The 20,149-nt window shown below is 44.8% G+C and overlaps 1 protein-coding gene across 1 annotated transcript in view; it reads left to right on the forward strand.

Moving 5' to 3' along the window:
• Window positions 1-19,255, forward strand: part of eaf2 (ELL associated factor 2) — a 46,711-nt gene extending 27,456 nt beyond the window's left edge. Inside the window, exons 3-6 of the mRNA XM_072579940.1 lie at window positions 9,167-9,303; window positions 11,040-11,197; window positions 16,114-16,374; window positions 18,502-19,255. Of these exons, the coding sequence (XP_072436041.1) occupies window positions 9,167-9,303; window positions 11,040-11,197; window positions 16,114-16,374; window positions 18,502-18,548 (603 nt within the window). The 3' untranslated portion in view covers window positions 18,549-19,255. The remainder of the gene's footprint in view (window positions 1-9,166; window positions 9,304-11,039; window positions 11,198-16,113; window positions 16,375-18,501) is intronic.
• Window positions 19,256-20,149: the final 894 nt, after the last annotated feature.

Raw genomic sequence — 20,149 nt, forward strand, 5'->3', positions numbered from 1 at the left:
GTGGAATTTGGGGTGAGTTTTCAAACTGGATATAAAATTGGATTAACAGCAGGAGGCAGAGTGGTGGTAGAGGCCGTTTTTCAGACTGGAGCCCTATTGCCACTGGTGTTCGGCAGGATTTGGTGATGTGTCCACTTTTTGTCATTTATATTAATTATTTGGATGAGAATATTAGAAAGCATGGTTAGTAAGTTTGTGGACTGCACCAAAATTGGTGGCATGTAGACAATGAAGTTTTCTAAGATTACAGAGGGATCCTGATCAAATGGATCAATCGGCTGAAGAATGGTAGATGGTGTATAATTTGGAAAAATACAAGGGGTAAAACAGACAGGCAGAACTTATATAATTAATGATAGGGCCTTGGGTAGTCTTGAGGAACAGAGGGATCTAGGAGTTCAGATCCATAATTCCTTGAAGTTTGCATCACATAGACAGGGTGATTAAAAAGGTGTTTAGCATACTTGCCTTCATTGCTCCTGAGTACAGGAGTATAAATTCATAAATTCTGTGCTTGTGCATTTCCTCCTCTTCACCTGGCGAAGGAGCAGCACTCCAAATTAAACCTGTAGAACTAAACCATGTGACTTCTGACTTTGTCCACCTCAGTCCAACACCGGCATCTCTACTTCACATTTAAAAGACACTTAGATCAGTACATGAAAAGGAAAGGTTTAGAAGGATATGGACCAGGAGCAGACAGGTGGGAATAGTTTAGTTTGGGATTGTGTGGCATGGATTAGTTGGACTGAAGGGTCTGATTCTGTGCTGTATGACTCTACCGCTATGAAAGACAAAAGAAGCAGAAACTTGGAAACCTGAGAGTTACTTTGCAAGCCACTCACCACCTTGGCTTGGAATGTGGAGCCACGTCACCATTTTGTCAGTGTTACTGGTCAAAATTGTGGAACTCCCTCCCAGTACCTATAGCACGTGGTATCCCTACACCACATGGACTGCAGAAGTTCAAGGAAGAGTCTCATCACCACTTTGTTGAGGGCAATTATGGGGTGGGCAATAAATGCTGGCCTTTGCAGCAAAGCCTGCACCCATGATAACATTTAAAATGCTCTAAAGGTACCTATTATCAAAACAACCAAACTACTGTTTCTTTATTGTATTTGCTGTTAGTTTAGTCTGACAACCCACAGGCTTTTAAAATCCAAATTGAAATTTAGCATGAAGCTATGCAATTACCTTTTTTTTTCGGGTTTCATGTTCATCTGTACCTTGATTGACCCGTGACTTTGTGGTCGAGTTGAAAATGGGGGTTTCTTTGGGTGTGGAAGACAACTGCATCCACGATTCCTCTGATGATTTATATCAGTTTCAGAACTTTCAGTTTGCAGGCTCCAGCTGCCTCTTGTTTACCATGAATATACAATCCCTTTACACGTCCATCCACCATCAAGATGGTATCAGGGCTCCCTGCTTCTCCTTGGAACAAAGGCCTGAACCATCCTCGTCCACCACCAGCTTCCTCCGTCTGGCAGATCTTGTACTCACTCTGGATTATGTTACAACACTAGGTAAACCCCTCTGCTAATTTAAACACGACACACACCAGCCCACCTTGTGTCGTAATCTGTTAAAATTCAAGAGGCAAAAGACTATCCCAGAGGTCACTATTGAAAGTAAAAATTAACGATTTTATTCTTTAAGTCCAACAGCGAACATTAAAACAACAGCTATTTACAACTTCTTTTCTCTTAAACATATCCTTTGTCTCCCACTTTACAATACTGGTCTGATAAATTCCATTTTAAATTTACAGCAAAATCAATTTCAAACACAGTTATAGTATTCGGTTGTCAAACTTTGTGTAGATTTCTCTAAGTTGACTTTGTTCTGCTGCACAAACTTGTTATAGACAGGTACCTTTCAGAGAATTCTTCGGTTAGCAGTCTGTTTGTTGGTGCTTGTTGCTGTTCTACCCCTAATTGTTCAAAACATCTGATTTTATTTTCCAAAACAGATCATTTCCTTGCTTTGAAGCCATCCCAAAGAGTAAAACTTGATTGGAGTTTGGTATCTGGGGCATAATTTAAACTGGCTGAATTTGAATTTGTGCATTCTAGGACAATAAAAATGTTTTTTTTTCTTAGCCTGAGTCTTCATATCCCTAGGTGACCTCCGACAGGTCGTTCATGTGCTACCCCTAATACTTCCTGTCTGTATGCTATCAGCAACACAATCTGGTGCACCTTGGCCCATTTCTCCTCCTACACTAACCTGCCGTGGTTTTCATTTTCGTCTTCGGATTCTATCTTTCAGATAATGATGGTGCCACGACTTAGAAAAGTGGTAAGGATAAGCCAGAGAACTATAGACAGGTCAGCGTGATGTTGGTGGTGGACACGTTGTTGCAGGGAATCCTGAGGGACAGGATGTACATGTATTTGGAAAGGCAAGGACTGATTACGGATAGTCAACATGGCTTTGTGCATGGGAAGTTCTGTCTCACAAACTTGATTGAGTTTTTTTGAAGAAGTAACAAAGAAGATTGAGGGCAGAGTGGTGGACAGGATCTACATGGACTTCAGTAAGGCGATCAACAAGGTTCCCCATGGGAGACTGATTAGCAAGGTTAGATCTCATGGAATACAGGGAGAACTAGCCATTTGGATACAGAACTGGTTCAAAGTTCGAAGACAGAGGGTGGTGGTGGAGGGTTGCTTTTCAGACTGGAGGCCTGTGACCAGTGGAGTGCCACAGGGATCGGTGCTGGGTCCACTACTTTTCATACTTTATAGAAAATTATTTGGATGAGCGTTTAAGAGGTATAGTCAGTAGGTTTGCAGATGACACCAAAATTGGAGGTTTGTGGACAGCGAAGAAGGTTACCTCAGAGTACAACGGAATCTTAATCAGATGGGCCAATGGGCTGAGGAGTGGCAGATGGAGTTTAATTCCGATAAATGTGAGGTGCTGCATTTTGGGAAAGCAAATCTTAGCGGACTTCTACCCTTAATGGTAAGGTCCTAGGGAGTGTTGCTGAACAAAGAGACCTTGGAGTGTAGGTTCATAGCTCCTATAAACTAGAGTCACGGGTATGTAGGATAGTGAAGGTGGTGTTTGGTATGTTTTCCTTTATTGGTCAGAGGTCATGTTGCAGCTGTACAGGAAGGATGTTGTGAAACTTGAAAGGGTTCAGAAAAGATTTACGAGGATGTTGTCAGGGTTGGAAGATTTGAGCTACAGGGAGAGGCTGAATAGGCTGAAGCGGTTTTCCCTGGTTCGTTGGAAGCTGAGGGGTGACCTTACAAAGACTTATAAAATCATGAGGGGCATGGATAGGATAAATAGATGAGGTCTTTTCCCTGGGTTGGGGGGAGTCCGGAACTAGAGGGCATAGGCTTTAGGTGAGAGAGGAAAGAATTAAAAGGGACCTAAGGGGCAACCTTTTTGCACAGAGGGTGGTGTGTGTATGGAATGAGCTGCCAGAGCAAATGGTAGAGGCTGGTACAATTATGGCATTTTAAAGGGTACCTGGGTAATGAATAGGAAGGTTTAGAGGGATATGGACCAAGTGCTGGCAAATGAGACTAGATTGGGTTGGGATATCTGGTCGGACTGAAGGGTCTGCTTCTGTGCTGTACATCTCTATGACTCTGACTCTATAATAATCCTCAAGAATATTCTCTGCCCTCTTTTCGGAGTACGCATCCTCAAATATATCTTTTATTGTCTTACCTTTCTGTTGCAAGTTCTTTAGTCTTTCAGGATTAAACACTTCTGACCTTCTGCATGTTCAGATTTCTCCTGCACCATTACATCAGACTGTCCGCTTACTGAACCTCAACATCTTCATCTTTCTCTTTAGTTTTGCTTCGTACTGTGACTTATGATAGCTTCTTTTTACCACACAGTCTGGAAAATACTAGGAAATTTTTCTTTTAACTCATTAGTTTCTTGGTCTTCCTTGGGCTTCTCCACAAGGGGGTATCACTCCCACCTTGGACCCTGCTAAATCATTCCCAAGAACAAACTGGATTCCTGGAACTAAAATTCTGTCAATCATTCCCACTGTTATTTTCCCATCTTGAGTTGACACTCCAACCTGATCTTGCACAGGGGAACGCCAAATTTCTGTCCACCTATCCCGCAAATTAACACAATCTCTGGGAAGAGATCAGAAAGAGTGCAAATTCGCTATTTGAGACTGGTTAGATCTGTTCCTCTCAAAATTATAACCACTTGCCCTTCTCCTTATGTTCTTTTTGAGTAAACTTTACCCACCAAGGCAAATTCTTTATGGAGATCAGGCACCAACTCCTTACCCAGCTCCTGCCTAGGCTGTGTATTCGGCTGAAACTCTTCAACTTTTCTTGGGGTCTCACTTACCACTTTCACTAATACCACTGGCTTAGCTTCTTCTGCCACAGCTTTTCCCACAGTGCCTTTCTTTAACGACCAGCATGTGACTTCACGTGTCCCTACCTTTAGAATTTTACCTTTACTTTTGTCCTTGGTTAAACCCAATTCTAACCTATTTGCAAATTCTAAGAGCCTAGACTTTCTGAACTTTCTTGGCAAATTTGGGAATGATCTTCAAACCCTAGAAACTCTTTAGTAATTTTAAGAGCCATTTCTCTCACTTTTAATTTAACCAACCATAAGTAACTGAAATTAAACAAATTGTCTCACCCATGTTTTATTTAAGGATCTAGGGCAGTAACTGGCAGTGCTTAAATCTACTGGGCTTTCTTGTACCCCAAGTCCATTCAAATCTGTCCAATTCTCAGACTGGATCTGTCTAAACCAGTTCAAATCATAGATGAGAGCCCCCAAACTGTTGTGATAAGGAGTAAACCCCTCTGCTAAATTAAACCCAACACAGAAGCTCACTTCACGCTGTAATCTGTTAAATTTCGAGAGGCAAAAAACTATCCCAGAGGTCACTTTTAAGTAAAATTAACAATTTTATTCTTTAAGTCCCACAGGGAACATTAAAGCAACAGCAATTTATGACTCCTTTCTCTTAAATGTATCTTTTACCTCCCACTTTACAATACTCATCTGATAAATTCTTTCTTAAATTTTACGGCAAGGTCAATTTCCATTCCAATTCATATACCCATCCAAATGCTTTTAAATGTTGTAATTGTACCAGCCTCCTCCACATCCTCTGGCAGCTCATTCCATACACGTACCACCCTCTGTGTGAAAAAGTTACCCCTTAGGTCTCTTTTATATCTTTCCCCTCTCACCCTAAACCTATGCCCTCTCGTTCTAGACTTACCCACCCCAGAGAAGAGACTTTGTCTATTTACCCTATCCATGCCCCGCATGATTTTATAAACCTCCATAAGGTCACCCCTCAGCCTCCGATGTTCACTCCCTTCTTATCAAAGGGGTGGCCATGGGAACCTGCATGAGCCCCATTTATTCCTGTCTATTTGTGGGGTACATGGAACATTCCTTGTTCCAGTCCTATTTTGCCCCCACCCACAACTCTTCCTCCAGTAGAGTGATGATATTCCTCTCTCATCAGCAATTGGAAAAGTTTATCAATTTTGCTTCCAATTTCCACCCTTCTTTTTCTTTCAACTGATGGATCTCTGACTTCTCCCTTTCATTCCTCAACATCTGTTTCCATTTCTGGGGATAGCCTGGCCACCAGTGTCTACTACAAACTGACTCCCACAGTTACCTTGATTATACATCCTCACACCCTGCCTGCTGTAAAGATTCTAGTCCATTCTCCCAGTTCCTCACACTTGTTACGATGCCAACTTTGACAAAGGGGCCTCTAAAATATCCCCTTTCTTCCTCCACCAGGGATGTCCAGCACCTGGCAGGATCCTCAGCCTGGTTCGACCCATTTTCTGCACTTCAGCCCTCACTTCCTCTCTCCCCTCTTCCCTCCCACAACAACGATACGGTCCCTTTTGTCCTCTTCCACTATCCCACCAGTATCCACATTCAGGAGGGTCATTCACTGTCATATCGTCCACCTCCCAGCGCAATTCCATTCCTCCCCCCCCCCCCTTCCTTCTTCCCCCCCCCTTCCTTCTTCCCCCCCCTTCCTTCTTCCCCCCCCCCTTCCTTCTTCCCCCCCCTTCCTTCTTCCCCCCCCCTTCCTTCTTCCCCCCCCCTTCCTTCTTCCCCCCCCCCTTCCTTCTTCCCCCCCCCCTTCCTTCTTCTCCCCCCCCTTCCTTCTTCCCCCCCCCTTCCTTCTTCCCCCCCCTTCCTTCTTCCCCCCCTTCCTTCTTCCCCCCCCTTCCTTCTTCCCCCCCCTCCTTCCTTCTCTCTCCCCCCTTCCTTCCTTCCTTCTCTCCCCCCCCTTCCTTCCTTCCTTCCTTCCTTCTCTCCCCCCCCCTTCCTTCTCTCCCCCCCTTCCTTCTCTCCCCCCCTTCCTTCTCTCCCCCCCTTCCTTCTCTCCCCCCCTTCCTTCTCTCCCCCCTTCCTTCTCTTCCCCCCTTCCTTCTCTTCCCCCCTTCCTTCTCTTCCCCCCTTCCTTCTCTTCCCCCCTTCCTTCTCTTCCCCCCTTCCTTCTCTTCCCCCCTTCCTTCTCTTCCCCCCTTCCTTCTCTTCCCCCCTTCCTTCCTTCCTTCTCTCTCCCCCGCCTTCCTTCCTTCCTTCCTTCTCTCTCCCCCGCCTTCCTTCCTCCCTCCCTCCCTCCCTCCCTCCCTCCCTCCATCCCTCCCTGCCCCACCCCACCCCGCCCCACCCATTCCCCTCAAGGACTGTTTCCTCAGGGATACCGTAGTCCTCTCTCAAAACCCTCCCACAATACCATCCCCTGCGATTCTAGAAAGCGTGATACCTGCCCATTTACTTCCTTTGGTATCCAAGGGTCCAAACACACCTTTTAGGAGTAGTAATGCTTTACCTGCACTTCACTCGATCTAGTCAACTGCATTCACTGCTCATTGGTCATCTCTACCTGGGGTAGACTGGATGACCCCATTGTAGAACATCTATATTCTGTCTACACAAGACCCTAGGCTTCCAGTTGCCTGCCATTTCAGCGCCCCACCCTGTTCCCTGACCAACATCTCTGTCTCAGGCTTGCTGCAGTGCTCCAGTGAAGCTCAGTGTAAGCTGCAAGAACAGCACCTCCTTTTCTCCTTGGGAACTCTACCACCTTCTGGACTTCATATTGAGTTTAGCAATTTAAGATCTTGAGGCACCTTCTCCCATGTCCTTAGCCTAGCCTCCATGCACCAGGCTTGTTATCACATGGTCTGCTATTACACACACCCCATTGTTTGCCGCTAGCCCCCATTAGCAGCCATTCATTCTCCAAGGCCGATTATTATCCACTCGTTTGTTTGTCTGGCTGTTCTCCTCTATCTTTGGATGCAATCTCCATCTGTTGTTAACCCTTTACCTTCTGCATTGAAAACAGCCTTTTCCTAGCTACCATCAGTTCTGAAGGAGGGTCACCAGACCCAAAATGTTAACTTCTGATTTCTCTCCATGGATTCTGCTGGACCTGTTGAGATTTTCCAGCAATTTCTGTTTTTGTTTGAGACTGAACTGTGGTCTTTTGCCTCGACCTTCATCTTTCTACCTTGGTGAGTCAACCAGTCGCCCAGGTTCTTTTTCCATTCACTTCACAAGTTGTGGAGCACCAAAGGACGCTGTCCACCTGAGGGGCAATGTTTTTTTTCCCTCACAGGGTGGTGCATGTATGAAACAAACTGCCACAGGAAGTGGTGGAGGGGTACAATTACAGCACCTAAAAGGCATCTAGATGGGTATATGAGTAGGAAGAGTTTAGAGGGATATGGGCCAAATGCTGGCAAATGGGACTAGGTCAGAAATGAGATGTCTGGTTGGCTCGGATGAACTTCCAGGCTGTATGACTGACTGTTTAGTAATTGTATCGAAACAGCTTTCGTCCCTTACTCGCTTCCTACAGCCTTGCAAATTTTTCCTGTTTCTAGTATATCCAGTTTCCTTTTGAAACCTTGAGATTGTTTACTTAATCTTCACCATACATTCCCGATTGTAATTTGCATTGCCCATGAGTCTCCGTTCCCTACTTTATCCTTGTAGCCATGCAAATTTTTCCTTTTGTTACATCTCAGTGGGATAAAAAATTGGAAATCTCGTCCTCCATTCCCAGAGTCATCACAAAAGTGAGATGCAGTGTAAATACCACTTGTAATGAATTTCAGGTAACTTGCTTTACAATGGGTGCAGCAATCTTTTCCATATTCCTTGGTTTTTAAGCAATCCTCTAAGAGTCATAGAGCCATTGAATGGGAACAGATCCTTCAGACCAACCAGTCCATGCAGACTATAATCTCAAACTAAACTAGTTCCACCTGCTTGGGCTTGGTCCGCATCCCTTCAAACGTTTCTTATTCATGTACTTATGTCTTTTAAACGTTGTAACTGGACCCAGATTCCTCTGGAACTTCATTCCACACACAAACCACTCTGTTTTTAAAAAAAAAAGTTGCCTCATGTTGTTTTTAAATATTTCTCTCATCTTAAAAATGTGCCCCCAACCTTGAAATTTCCCACTTCAGCCCACAATGCAAAATGCAGAAAAATAAAACAATGTAGGCTTCATGCTTTTCGTTATGATCTTTATTATAAACTACAATTAAATGTCCTCCTGCCTCTCACGTTGGGTGTGAGATTAGATTACTTACAGTGTGGAAACAGGTCCTTCGGCCCAACAAGTCCACACCGCCCCGCCGAAGCGCAACCCACCCATACCCCTACATTTACCCCTTACCTAACACTACGGGCAATTTAGCATGGCCAATTCACCTGACCTGCACATCTTTGGACTGTGGGAGGAAACCGGAGCACCCGGAGGAAACTCACGCAGACACGGGGAGGACGTGCAAACTCCACACAGTTAGTCACCTGAGGCAGGAATTAAACCCGGGTCTCTAGCGCTGTGAGGCAGCAGTGCTAACCACTGCACCATGCTGCCAAATCGTGCTGTTGAGATCGCAACCGATGTTCCCTTTAAGCTGCCTGCGCACAGCCACATTGAGAGTCCCCACATGACTATCACTGTGCCAATGCTGGTCACTGCACTGTCGTCCAGATCTGAAAGTTGCTGGCTTTCATGGACCCAAATTGGCGGGAATGCTGATTGCGACATCATTTAGTGCTGGTCACAGTGCAACTGATTTTTATTTTAGTGATCTTTTCAAACTGAGAGGACTGACTGACTTTGACTTTGTTCAAACAGGGCTCAATGCCTCCCATCTCAGTGTTTAAAGGCTCAAAGAGACCTTACCTGAAGGAGTGCGTTCTCATTGTGAATCACGACACTGGGGAATATCGACTGGAGAAACTTAGCAGCAACATCACTGTGAAGAAAACCAGGTGGGTGGTGTCACTGCTGTGTTTGCTTAGGCAGCACCAGAAGGTCACTGTACCCTTTCCCACTCTGGCAGGTACTTCTGTCAATCTGTGGACCAGATTGATCACAAAATTTAGGAAGGTGTATTCTTAACCTAGTTCTTTTGAGGGTGAAGAGTGCAGAGATTTGTTAAAATTTTAGAAAATGTATTAAAATAAATAAATGTATTAAAATTTGAGATTGATAATCTCTTACGAGATCAAGAATTTAAGGACTATAAGGAAAGTGTGGGTAAATGGCATTGAAATGGCCCATCAGCCATGATTGAATGGCAGACTGGATTCGATGGGCTAAATGGCCTTGCTTCCACTCCTATGTCTTATGGTCTAAAATGATACAAGAGCGAACAATTTCCCTTGCTGGGGTGGTTCTTTCCAGAGAAGATAGAAGAGAGATTTAATGGTAGTTTTCAAAATAGTGAAACATTTTATTAGAGCAAATAAAAGGAAATTGTTTGTTAAAGTTGTACATTATGTCCAAAATAAAGGATTATATGTCACTTGGTTTAAAATTTAACAAAGGAATTTGGGGAGACGAGAAGAAATATTTTTGCACACAATAGAGGGTTCTTATGATTGAATTTAATTAACTGAAGAGGTGTTGGAACACATTCAATTGTAACTTCAAGTGGAAAATTGGATCCCAACTTGGAAACGAAACAAGATTGAGGCTGTGAGGAAAGAATCAGAAAGCAGGCTTAATTGTCTAGCCCTCTTAAAGGGCCAGTACAGACATGATGGATCAAATGTTTAGAGTGATGCTGGAAAAGCACAGCAGGTCAGGCAGCATCCAAGGAGCAGGAAAATTGACGTTTCGGGCAAAAGCCCTTCATCAGGAATAGAGGCAGGGTACCTGCAGAGTGGAGAGATAAATGAGAGGAAGGTGGGGGTAGGGAGAAAGTAGCATAGGGTACAATAGGTGAATGGGTGTGGGGATGGAGGTGATAGGTCAGAGAGGAGGGTGGAGTGGATAGGTGGGAAGGAACATAGGCAGGTAGGACAGGTCATGAGGGCAGTGCTGAGCTGGCAGGTTGGAACTAGGGTGAGGTGGGGGAAGGGGACATAAGTAAACTGGTGAAATCCACTGGGAAGGAGGTAGAACTGGGCAGTGCGGGGTTCCCGGACTGAGGTTGAAAGCTGTGGGCGGGAAACCTCCTCCTGAGGTGATGAGGTTGTGTATGGTCTGGGAGATGGGGTCATGGTCACAGGGGCAGTCGGAGGAGGTGTCTTCAAGTTGGCGTCTGGCTTCAGCGGTGTAGAGGTCAGTGCGCCAAACTACCAGTTCACCCCCTTTATCTGCCTGTTTGATGGTGACGTTGGGGTTGGAGCAGAGGAAGTGGAGGGCTGCGCGTTGAGGGGGAGAGGTTGGAGTGGGGGAGGGGGGTAGATAAGTTGAGGTAGTTAATGTCTCTGCGGCAATTGGAAATGAAGAGATCAAGGGCAGGTAATAGGCCATGATGGGTCAAATGGCTACCTCCTTGTTCTATACTATTCCACTGGGGCTTGCACTTACTTGTTTGAGAATTTGTACAGCGGTCACAGTCAGGTTGTGGTTAGGAATGTTAAAGAAGTATGATTAATATGATAACAGTAAGTAGATCCAGACTGTGTGTCTCATAAGGAGACCAACATTGGGTAAGGCTGCCTATTTCACAGGCCTGGTGAATTCTTTGTGCTGTAAAAACTCTGATTCTATTCAGGGCGGAAGGAAGTAGCAAAATCCAATCACGCCTTGATCAACAGACCAATCGTCTGGGGCAACAAATGCGCCTCAATGCCAAGGCCTCCTTTGCAGCGAAGAATTCTCCACCAAAGGAAAAAATGTCACCAACTTCACAAATGGATGATATTGAACGAGGTATGTGTAGTAATTTGTGCCGCCCCCCCCCCCCCCCCCCCCCCCCCCCCCCCCACCCCAGCTCTCTGTCTTTGTCTTTTGGCCCTTCCTCGAAAGCGCTATCCATTTCAATTTCAGTTCAAGTCTTGAACTGCAGCAGATTTTCATTGTCTTTTAAAGGTCTGCTGTTGCTTTTCTTGGTGGCTTCAGCCCCTTCAGAGCGTCCCGCTTGGTTTGAGTGCTCCTCTTGACTGGCTGTGGAGCCTGGGCCTTTGTCGTTTTCATCCTCCGTCATCGCTTGTCTCTCGCTTGCGCACTCTGTGCTGCTATTGTGGCTTGTGAGTGGAGAGTTGTGACCAGTCCCCTGTGGAACTGGAATGGAGTGGGTCAGGGCTGTGGCAATTCCCAGGTGTGAATCTCTGGCAGTGGTATGGCATTGAGAGAGACCACAAGTCTCAGAGGGAGAGTCCAGCCAAATTGGGTCAGGGACGTACTGCAGTAGTCGATCTGAAACTGAATCTCCGGACATTTAATGAGATGACGATAAAGAAAATTGATGCTAGATGAGGGAAGGTTGAATGCAGACTCACTTTTGAAGAAGTGTTTGTGCAAGTTACCTGCTGCACTGATTACATTACAATTCTGTTCTGTTTTTATCAGATACTGAATTGGTGGTAAAATGCTTTTGGACACTGATTGTGAAAGGTGCGATAGAAATGAGATTTGTTCTCATTTTTGGTGTTCCTTTTTTGTATCAGGAGAAACTGTCATATCTTTTTGCTCGATTGACATTGCTTGGTGTGCACAATTTAGGTTTGATTGTTTTGGATCAAATAGAAATCATGCCGTGTATTTAATTAACTATTAATTAGCAGACTCCAGGTGGGAGTTAGATATTTTTAATGTGCTTCGTGTTGCAGCTGAGGTTTGAATCAATTTTCTAATTGGTTGAAAATTGTCTCCTGGGAAAGAACGACGACTGACTGTCATTGCAAGCCTTCTGGGGAATATCATCATTTGAATTGTGAAATTATAGTTTTACAGCTATGAGTAAACAGTGCTGAATATTTGTTTTATTTTCCAAGAAGGTGTTGCCGCCTTAAGCACGGGAGCAGTAGGCTATTTTCATTTAAGGTAGGTAAAAACAATGACTGCAGGTGCTGGAGACCAGAGTCTAGATTAGAGTGGTGCTGGAAAAGCACAGCAGTTCAGGCAGCATCCGAGGAGCAGTAAAATCGACGTTTTGGGCAAAAGCCCTTCATCAGGAATAGAGGCAGAGAGCCTGAAGGGTGGAGAGATAAATGAGAGGATGGTGGGGTTGGAGAGAAGGTAGCATAGAGTACAATAGGTGAGTTGGGGTGGGGGGGGGGGGGGGTGGAACGGAGGTGATAGGTCAGGGAGGAGGGTGGAGTGGATAGGTGAAAAGGAAGATTGGCAGGTAGGACAAGTCATGGGGACAGTGCTGAGCTGGAAGTTTGGAACTGGGGTGAGGTGGGGGAAGGGGAAATGAGGAAACTGTTGAAGTCCACATTGATGCCCTGGGGTTGAAGAGTTCCGAGGCGGAAGATGAGGCGTTCTTCCTCCAGGCGTCGAGTGGTGAGGGAGCGGCGGTGAAGGAGGCCCAGGACCTCCATGTCCTCGGCAGAGTGGGAGGGAGAGTTGAAATGTTGGGCCACAGGGCAGTGTGGTTGATTGATGCGGGTGTCCCAGAGATGTTCCCTAAAGCGCTCTGCTAGGAGGCGTCCAGTCTCCCCAATGTAGAGGAGACCGCACCGGGAGCAACAGATACAATAAATGATATTGGTGGATGATGGATGTGGAAGGCTCCTTTGGGGCCTTGGATGGAGGTTAGGAAGGAGGTGTGGGCGCAGGTTTTACAGTTCCTGTGGTAGCAGGGGAAGGTGCCAGGACGGGAGGGTGAGGTTATTGGGGGGCATGGACCTGACCAGGTAGTCACGGAGGGAACGGTCTTTGCGGAAGGCGGAAAGGGGTGGGAAGGGAAATATATCCCTGGTGGTGGGGTCCGTTTGGAGGTGGCAGAAATGTCGGCAGATGATTTGGTTTATGCGAAGGTTGGTGGGGTGGAAGGTGAGCTCTTGGAGGGGGGGGGGGGGGGAGGGGGGTGGTGGATTTCTGTCCTTGTTATGGTTGGAGGGGTGGGATCTGAGGGCGGAGGTGCGGGATGTGGACGAGATGCTTTGGAGGGCATCTTTAACCATGTGGGAAGGTAAATTGTGGTCTCTAAAGAAGGAGGCCATCTGGTGTGTTCTGTGGTGGAACTGGTCCTTCTGAGAGCAGATATGGTGGAGGCGGAGGAATTGGGAATATGGGATGGCATTTTTGCAGGAGGTCAGGTGGGAAGAGGTGTAATCCAGGTAGCTGTGAGAGTCAGTGGGTTTGTAAAAAATGTCAGTGTCAAGTCGGTCGTCATTAATGGAGATGGAGAGGTCCAGGAAGGGGAGGGTGGTGTCAGAGATGGTCCAGGTAAATTTAAGGTCTGGGTGGAATGTGTTGGTGAAGTTGATGAATTCCTCAACCTCCTCGCGGGAGCACGAGGTGGCACCAATGTCGTCATCAATGTAGCAAAGGAAGAGGTGGGGAGTGGTGCCAGTGTAACTTCGGAAGATGGACTGTCATTGTAGCCAACAAAGACAGGCATAGCTGGGGCCCATACGTGTGCCCATGGCTACCCCTTTGGTCTGGAGGAAGTGGGAGGATTCGAAGGAGAAATTGTTAAGGGTGAGGACCAGTTCAGCCAAACGAATGTGTGTCGGTGGAAGGGTACTGTTGGTGATGTCGGGAGAGGAAGAAACGGAGGGCTTAGCAGATGGAGGTGTAGAGTGATTGGATGTCCAAGGTGACGATGAGGCTTTGGGGGCCGGGGAAACGAAAATCTTGGTGGAGGGCATGGGTGGTGTCATGAACATATGTGGGGAGTTCCTGGACTAGGGGGGGGAGTAGGACAGTGTCGAGGTAGGTAGAGATGAGTTCAGTGGGATTAAGATCATAGGTGATCTTTTTAACACTATGCCATTTTTCCACATTAACCATTATAGCCGTTGATTTTTTAAAAATAAATATTTTTATTGAAAAGTTTGGAGTTAATGAGCATTCTGGGGACTGAAATTAACATGGATCCAGTAATTCTTTTGGGGCTGTCAAACTTGCCCTCTCTGGAACATGGGAAGAGACTGTGTAATATCCTTGCCCATTGCACAAGGAAGAACATTTTACTAAATTGAACATCAGAAAAACCACCAGGCCTTATGGGGTGGTGTAAGCTGGTGATGGAGCATTTCCCCCAAGATGACCTCATAAATATGGTGCACCAAAAAACGGAGCTGTTTTATAGGATGCGACGGCCCTTTTTAAATTATATTGAAACTGATTTGTCAGCAGTGTTAGTTAGGGCTGTGGTGTAGCCATGGGAATCCTTATGGGTGCCCATGGGGCTGCAGGAGGAGGAGATTGCAAGGAAAAGAATATAGGTACTGTTGACTTCTCGAAATCTATTACTTTGTTTTGAATGTAATCACTGATTAACACTCCAGAACCCTCTGGGACAGAAGTTCAAAAATTCACCACCCTCTGAGTTTGAGTATGCTCATCCTTTAAACATATGAACGTAAGAAATAAGAATGTGAGTAGGCTCTGTCATTTAATAGGACCATTTGCTCACTTATTGTGATCTGAACTTGTCTCTGATAACCATTGACTCCCTTATTGTTCAGGAAGCTGTAGCTCTGCCTCCACCATTCTATGGAGGAGTTCCAAAGTCTCAAGACCTTCTGAAAGGAAACATTCTTCTCCTTTTAAATGAGAAATCTTTTTTTAAACTGAAGCCATCTTCTCGGCTTCCACACTTCCAAATCGCCTCAGTTTCTGTAAGATCACCTGTTCTAAACACCATTAGCAACAGGCGTTGCTGTTCTCAAGATAACCTCCACATTGTGGGTATCAGTTAAGTGAAGCACCCAGATATTCCAGTTGAGATGATGGATGCCCTGGAAGCAAACTGCAAGTGGTGGTCAAAATATATAATGCTTTCAATTTTTGTACTTGGGATGTGGGCATCACTGGCTGGGCAGCATTTATTTCCCGTCCCTCTTGCCCTTGAGAAGGTAGTGGTGAACTGCCACCTTGAACTGCTGTAGTCCACGTACTGTAGATACCCACAACTTCAATGGATCCTGTGGAGATTTTCTCAAGGACTACCTTTTGATTTTCGAAAATTGGATTACTTGATTACATTCTGCATGACTGATCTGATGATCCTCAGCACAACTTTCCTGCTTTCTCTCCACAATCCTTGATTCCTTTTCTGATTAAAAATTTGTCCATCTCAGCCTTGAATATACTTAATGAAGGGAGTGATGTCCTAGTGGTGTTATCGCTGGACTGTTAATTCAGAGACATGGGTTCAAATCCTGTCACAGCAGATGTTTGAATTGGAGTTCAATAGAAATCTGGAATTTAAGAGTCTAATGATGACCACAAAATCATTGTTGATTGGCAGAAAAACCCATCTGCTTCACTAATGTCTTTTAGGGAAGGAAATCTGCCATCTTTACCTGATCTGGCCAACATGTGACTCCAGTTACCTCTAAGTTGTCACCTCCCCAGAGCCCTACTTGTTAGTTTGTGTTTTTTAATGGACGCATCCAGCTCTGTTGAATTTTGTTTGCATGTCCATTGTTGCTTACACTTGGATACTGAGTCAGTGTCAGCTGCTTACCCAAGGGTAGGATCACAGATGAATGTTCATCTATCATGGAGGTATGACAGCTAAACTTTATTCATTCATGGGATGTGGTGGACCAGCATTTATTGCATGTCCCTAGTTGCCCCGGAGAAGGTAGTGAGCAGCTTATCTAGAAATACATTTGCGTCACAGTTGATTTTGCATTCAAGTAACAATATTCTGTGCTTTGTTATAGAGCTGATGGCAGAGGTTGGCACTATGGACCAGATGAGTAGCTCTGACAGTTTGTCTGAATCTAAGAGCTCTTCATCCTCTTCCTCAAGTAGTGATAGCTCCAGTGATTCTGAGGATGAGACACACAAGCCTGCTGCACTCCCTTCAGTACCTCCCTCTCATCCAATTTCAATGCCTTTAATACCACCTCCACTACCTCAGCATCACACGTCAACAGCAGATGTCATCAACAGCAGACCTGCGGAATCTCTGAATACATTGCGTAAGTAGATTTTTTTTTAAAGTGGTTTAAATTAATGGAATGAAATTCTAAGGGAAGAGAAACCTTTCCACATCTACCGGTCCAGTCCCCTTGAATCTTTTATGTTTCAATAAGGTTGCCTCTCATTTTTCTAAAGTCCAATGAGGCAAATATATCAGGACAATACAATATTGAAGGACAGAGAGTGTGTTGCTGGAAAAGCACAGCAGGTCAGGCAGCATCCAAGTAGCAGGAGGATCGATGTTTCGGGCCTGATGACGGGCTCCAGCCCGAAATGTCAATTTTCCTGCTCCTCGGATGCTGCCTGACCTGCTGTGCTTTTTCAGCAACAAACTCTCTACTCTGATCTCCAGCATCTACAGACGTTACTTTCTCCAATATTGGAGGATACTTTGTTTTGTAATTGAGTGTACTATTATTAGTACTATGTGATTTATTGACATTTTAGTCAATCTGTCCAGATGTGTTATGACGCCCATAAGCCAGAAGAGCAGAAATAAGGCCATTCGATCCATCAAGTCTGCTCCGCCATTCAGTCGTGACTTGATAGATTTTTCAACCCCACTTTCTCCCTGTAACCTTTGATCCCCTTTGGTAATTAAGAACTTATCTATTTCTGTTTTAAACATATTCATACATAAACCTACCTGGTCTTTACAGCCTTGTGTGGCAATGATTTTCACAGATTCACCACCCTCTGGCTAAAGAAGTTTCTCATTCTCTCTGTTCTAAAAAGGCTTTCCCTTTTACTCTAAGGTTGTGAACTTTGTTCCTCGTCTCTCCTGCCAAGGGAAACATCTTCCCAACATTCAGTCTATCTAGGCTGTTCAGTATTCTGTAAGTTTCAGTCATATTCCCCTCTCATCCATTGAGTATAGTCCCAGAGCAGATGGGACTTGAACCAAGGCATTCTAGACCAGAAATAGGACACTACATTGCACCATAAGTGCCGATTGGTGATTTATGTTCCAGATGATGGTAATGAGAGAATGTGAAACAAAAAGCAATTAAAATCTTCAAAACTGTCATCTCCACAAGTCGTATGTGATCTACTCTTAATTGACTCTGCCCCATCCACTTAAATTCATCATGATCTCATTCTTTTCTAATTAATCCCTTACAAAAGGCAAACTTCCCAGGGCTACCTATCTAATTTTGCTTCTATTTCATTTTACTCTTTGGTGTTAAGGCAATGAGAGCAGTTATATACTGTAGATTAACATCCACAAAACTCTCGCTCCCCCCACGCCCCTTGCTGTCTCTGATAGACAGTGGCCCGGGCCTTTATTTTGGCACCCATTTCCAAATCTAATCATTGGTGAATGTAAGTTGATTAGATCCAGAACTAAGTTTCCAGTGGTCCTGCTTGCAGATGACAAGATAATTGGACATTTTCAGCAATGAGTCACTAATGAGTGCAATTGTCCACCTAGGACATGAATTCTGTGGTTCCACGTGTGGTTGATGAGCCCAATCCTAGGGCAGCATCTTTGACTACACATTTGGCACGTGTTAGATTAGATTAGATTAGATTACTTACAGTGTGGAAACAGGCCCTTCGGCCCAACAAGTCCACACCGCCCCGCCGAAGCGTAACCCACCCATACCCCTACATCTACCCCTTACCTAACACTACGGGCAATTTAGCATAGCCACTTCACCTGACCTGCACATTTTTGGACTGTGGGAGGAAACCGGAGCACCCGGAGGAAACCCACGCAGACACGGGGAGAACGTGCAAACTCCACACAGTCAGTCGCCTGAGGCGGGAATTGAACCCGGGTCTCCGGCGCTGTGAGGCAGCAGTGCTAACCACTGTGCCACCGTGCCGCCCGTGTTAGGAGCTGACGACTATGTTGGGAGAGAAACCTACCCCTTTATCAGGGTTAGTAACAATGTCGTTCAGTAACTGGGTTTGGGACATGGTTAGCAGAGATTACCACCTTCATTGCTCTTTGTCAGCACAGGTAGTTGCTACAGGGGCGGTGTGGGAGAGAGAGAAAGAAAGAGTGAGATTTTCCCATAGTATCTAATAAAATTCTTGGATCTTTTCTAAAGGTTTTAAATACAGCAATTTCTTGAACTGGCTTGAATAAAAGACTTTTTATTTTCTTATTTAATTTTCAGGCAATGATCTGCAGCTAAGTGACTCTGGAAGTGACAGCGATGAGTAAAGAATTCTTTGTTGTGTGACTGCAGAGACAGTGGCTGACTATACCACAGATTTTTTTTGTACTGGACACCAAACAGAGGAAGGAAGTGGAAGAAAATGGCCATTTTGTAGCGGTGTTGTTTTTGAATGGACTCGTTTTTGAAAATACTTAATAAACTTTTTGCAATAAGAAACAGCTGCAGAATCTTGAAGGTAATCAGTATAAGTGACAATGAACGAATGAGTTGTTGTAAATTGGAATATACGTAGCTGTTGTCCTCTTGAACTAAATGATGGATTATGCAATACTTGATATCTTGACTAAATCAACTGAGAGCTCTTAAATCAGTTTGAAACTCTGCACTATCTGAAAAAGAAGGAAGTTGTTATAGCAATTACATTAGGCTGTATGCAGGACTTAAGGTTTTCAAACACTTTGTTTTGCAATTTCACAGAATTCTGGATATGGCTGTGTATAAATGTCGATATTTTCCTTGAATGGAAAGCACTTTTTTAGAAACAAAACTTCAGCTGTTTTCACTGTGACCAGTCTATTTAGATTGGAGATAACCATGGAAATTTGATTACAGATTTGCTTTTGGTACCTCCTTGATCCAAATGATGACAGTAAAGTTCTGTTTTTCCTTTATTAGCAGGGTGACTTGCTGTGAGAGATTTCTATTAAAAATGTATTTTGTAAAATTTTTAATAAAGTGAGCATTACTTTCAGTCCAGCGTTCTATGAACTTACACTTTTAATTCTAAGGAGATTGAATCTTGGAAAATTTACTTCCTCACTGCTTTGAAATGTTTGTGTCATTTAATATAGGGCTGAGGAGGAAAGAGATGGTGGAGGAGGAGGAGGAGAAGGAGGAGAATTTATTATCATTACAGGTCTTTGCATTATTTTTAGATTAGATTACTTACAGTGTGGAAACAGGCCCTTCGGCCCAACAAGTCCACACCGCCCCGCCGAAGCGCAACCCACCCATACCCCTATATCTACCCCTTACCTAACACTACGGGCAATTTAGCATGGCCAATTCACCTAACCTGCACATCTTTGGACTGTGGGAGGAAACCAGAGCACCCAGAGGAAACCCAGGCAGTCACTAGGAGAACTTGCAATCTCCACACAGTCGCCTGAGGCGGGAATTGAACCCGGGTCTCTGGCAGTGTGAGGCAGCAGTGCTAACCACTGTGCCACCGTGCCGCCCATTTGAAATGTCACAGTCAATTATGTGAAATCAAACAAGCTTCTGGCCATTCAGGTTGACAGTTAAATGACTAGACACTGCCTCACTCTTATTAGATACAGATAAATGTTTGTGGTTGTAAAGGAATAGAAACATTTTTTTTTAAAAATAGGAACAGTATGATAGGACATTATCCAGGGATGGTGATGGTGGTGTCTGGGACATTGAGGTAGGGTTCCATGAGTATGACTAGGTCCGGCTGTTGCTAGTCTGTGAGGAGTTTCGGCATTAGTCCCCAGGTATGAGTAAAGAGGACTTTGTAGGGTCGACAGGGCTGTTTCTGCCGTTGTCTCTTCTGGTGCCGAGGTTGATCCCGAATGATCCATCCTGTTTTGTTTTATGTTCTTTTTCTTTCTTTTGCCCCACA

The sequence above is a fragment of the Chiloscyllium punctatum genome, chromosome 10 (genome assembly GCF_047496795.1).
Source record: "Chiloscyllium punctatum isolate Juve2018m chromosome 10, sChiPun1.3, whole genome shotgun sequence".
NCBI classification, from domain to species: Eukaryota; Metazoa; Chordata; class Chondrichthyes; order Orectolobiformes; family Hemiscylliidae; genus Chiloscyllium; species Chiloscyllium punctatum.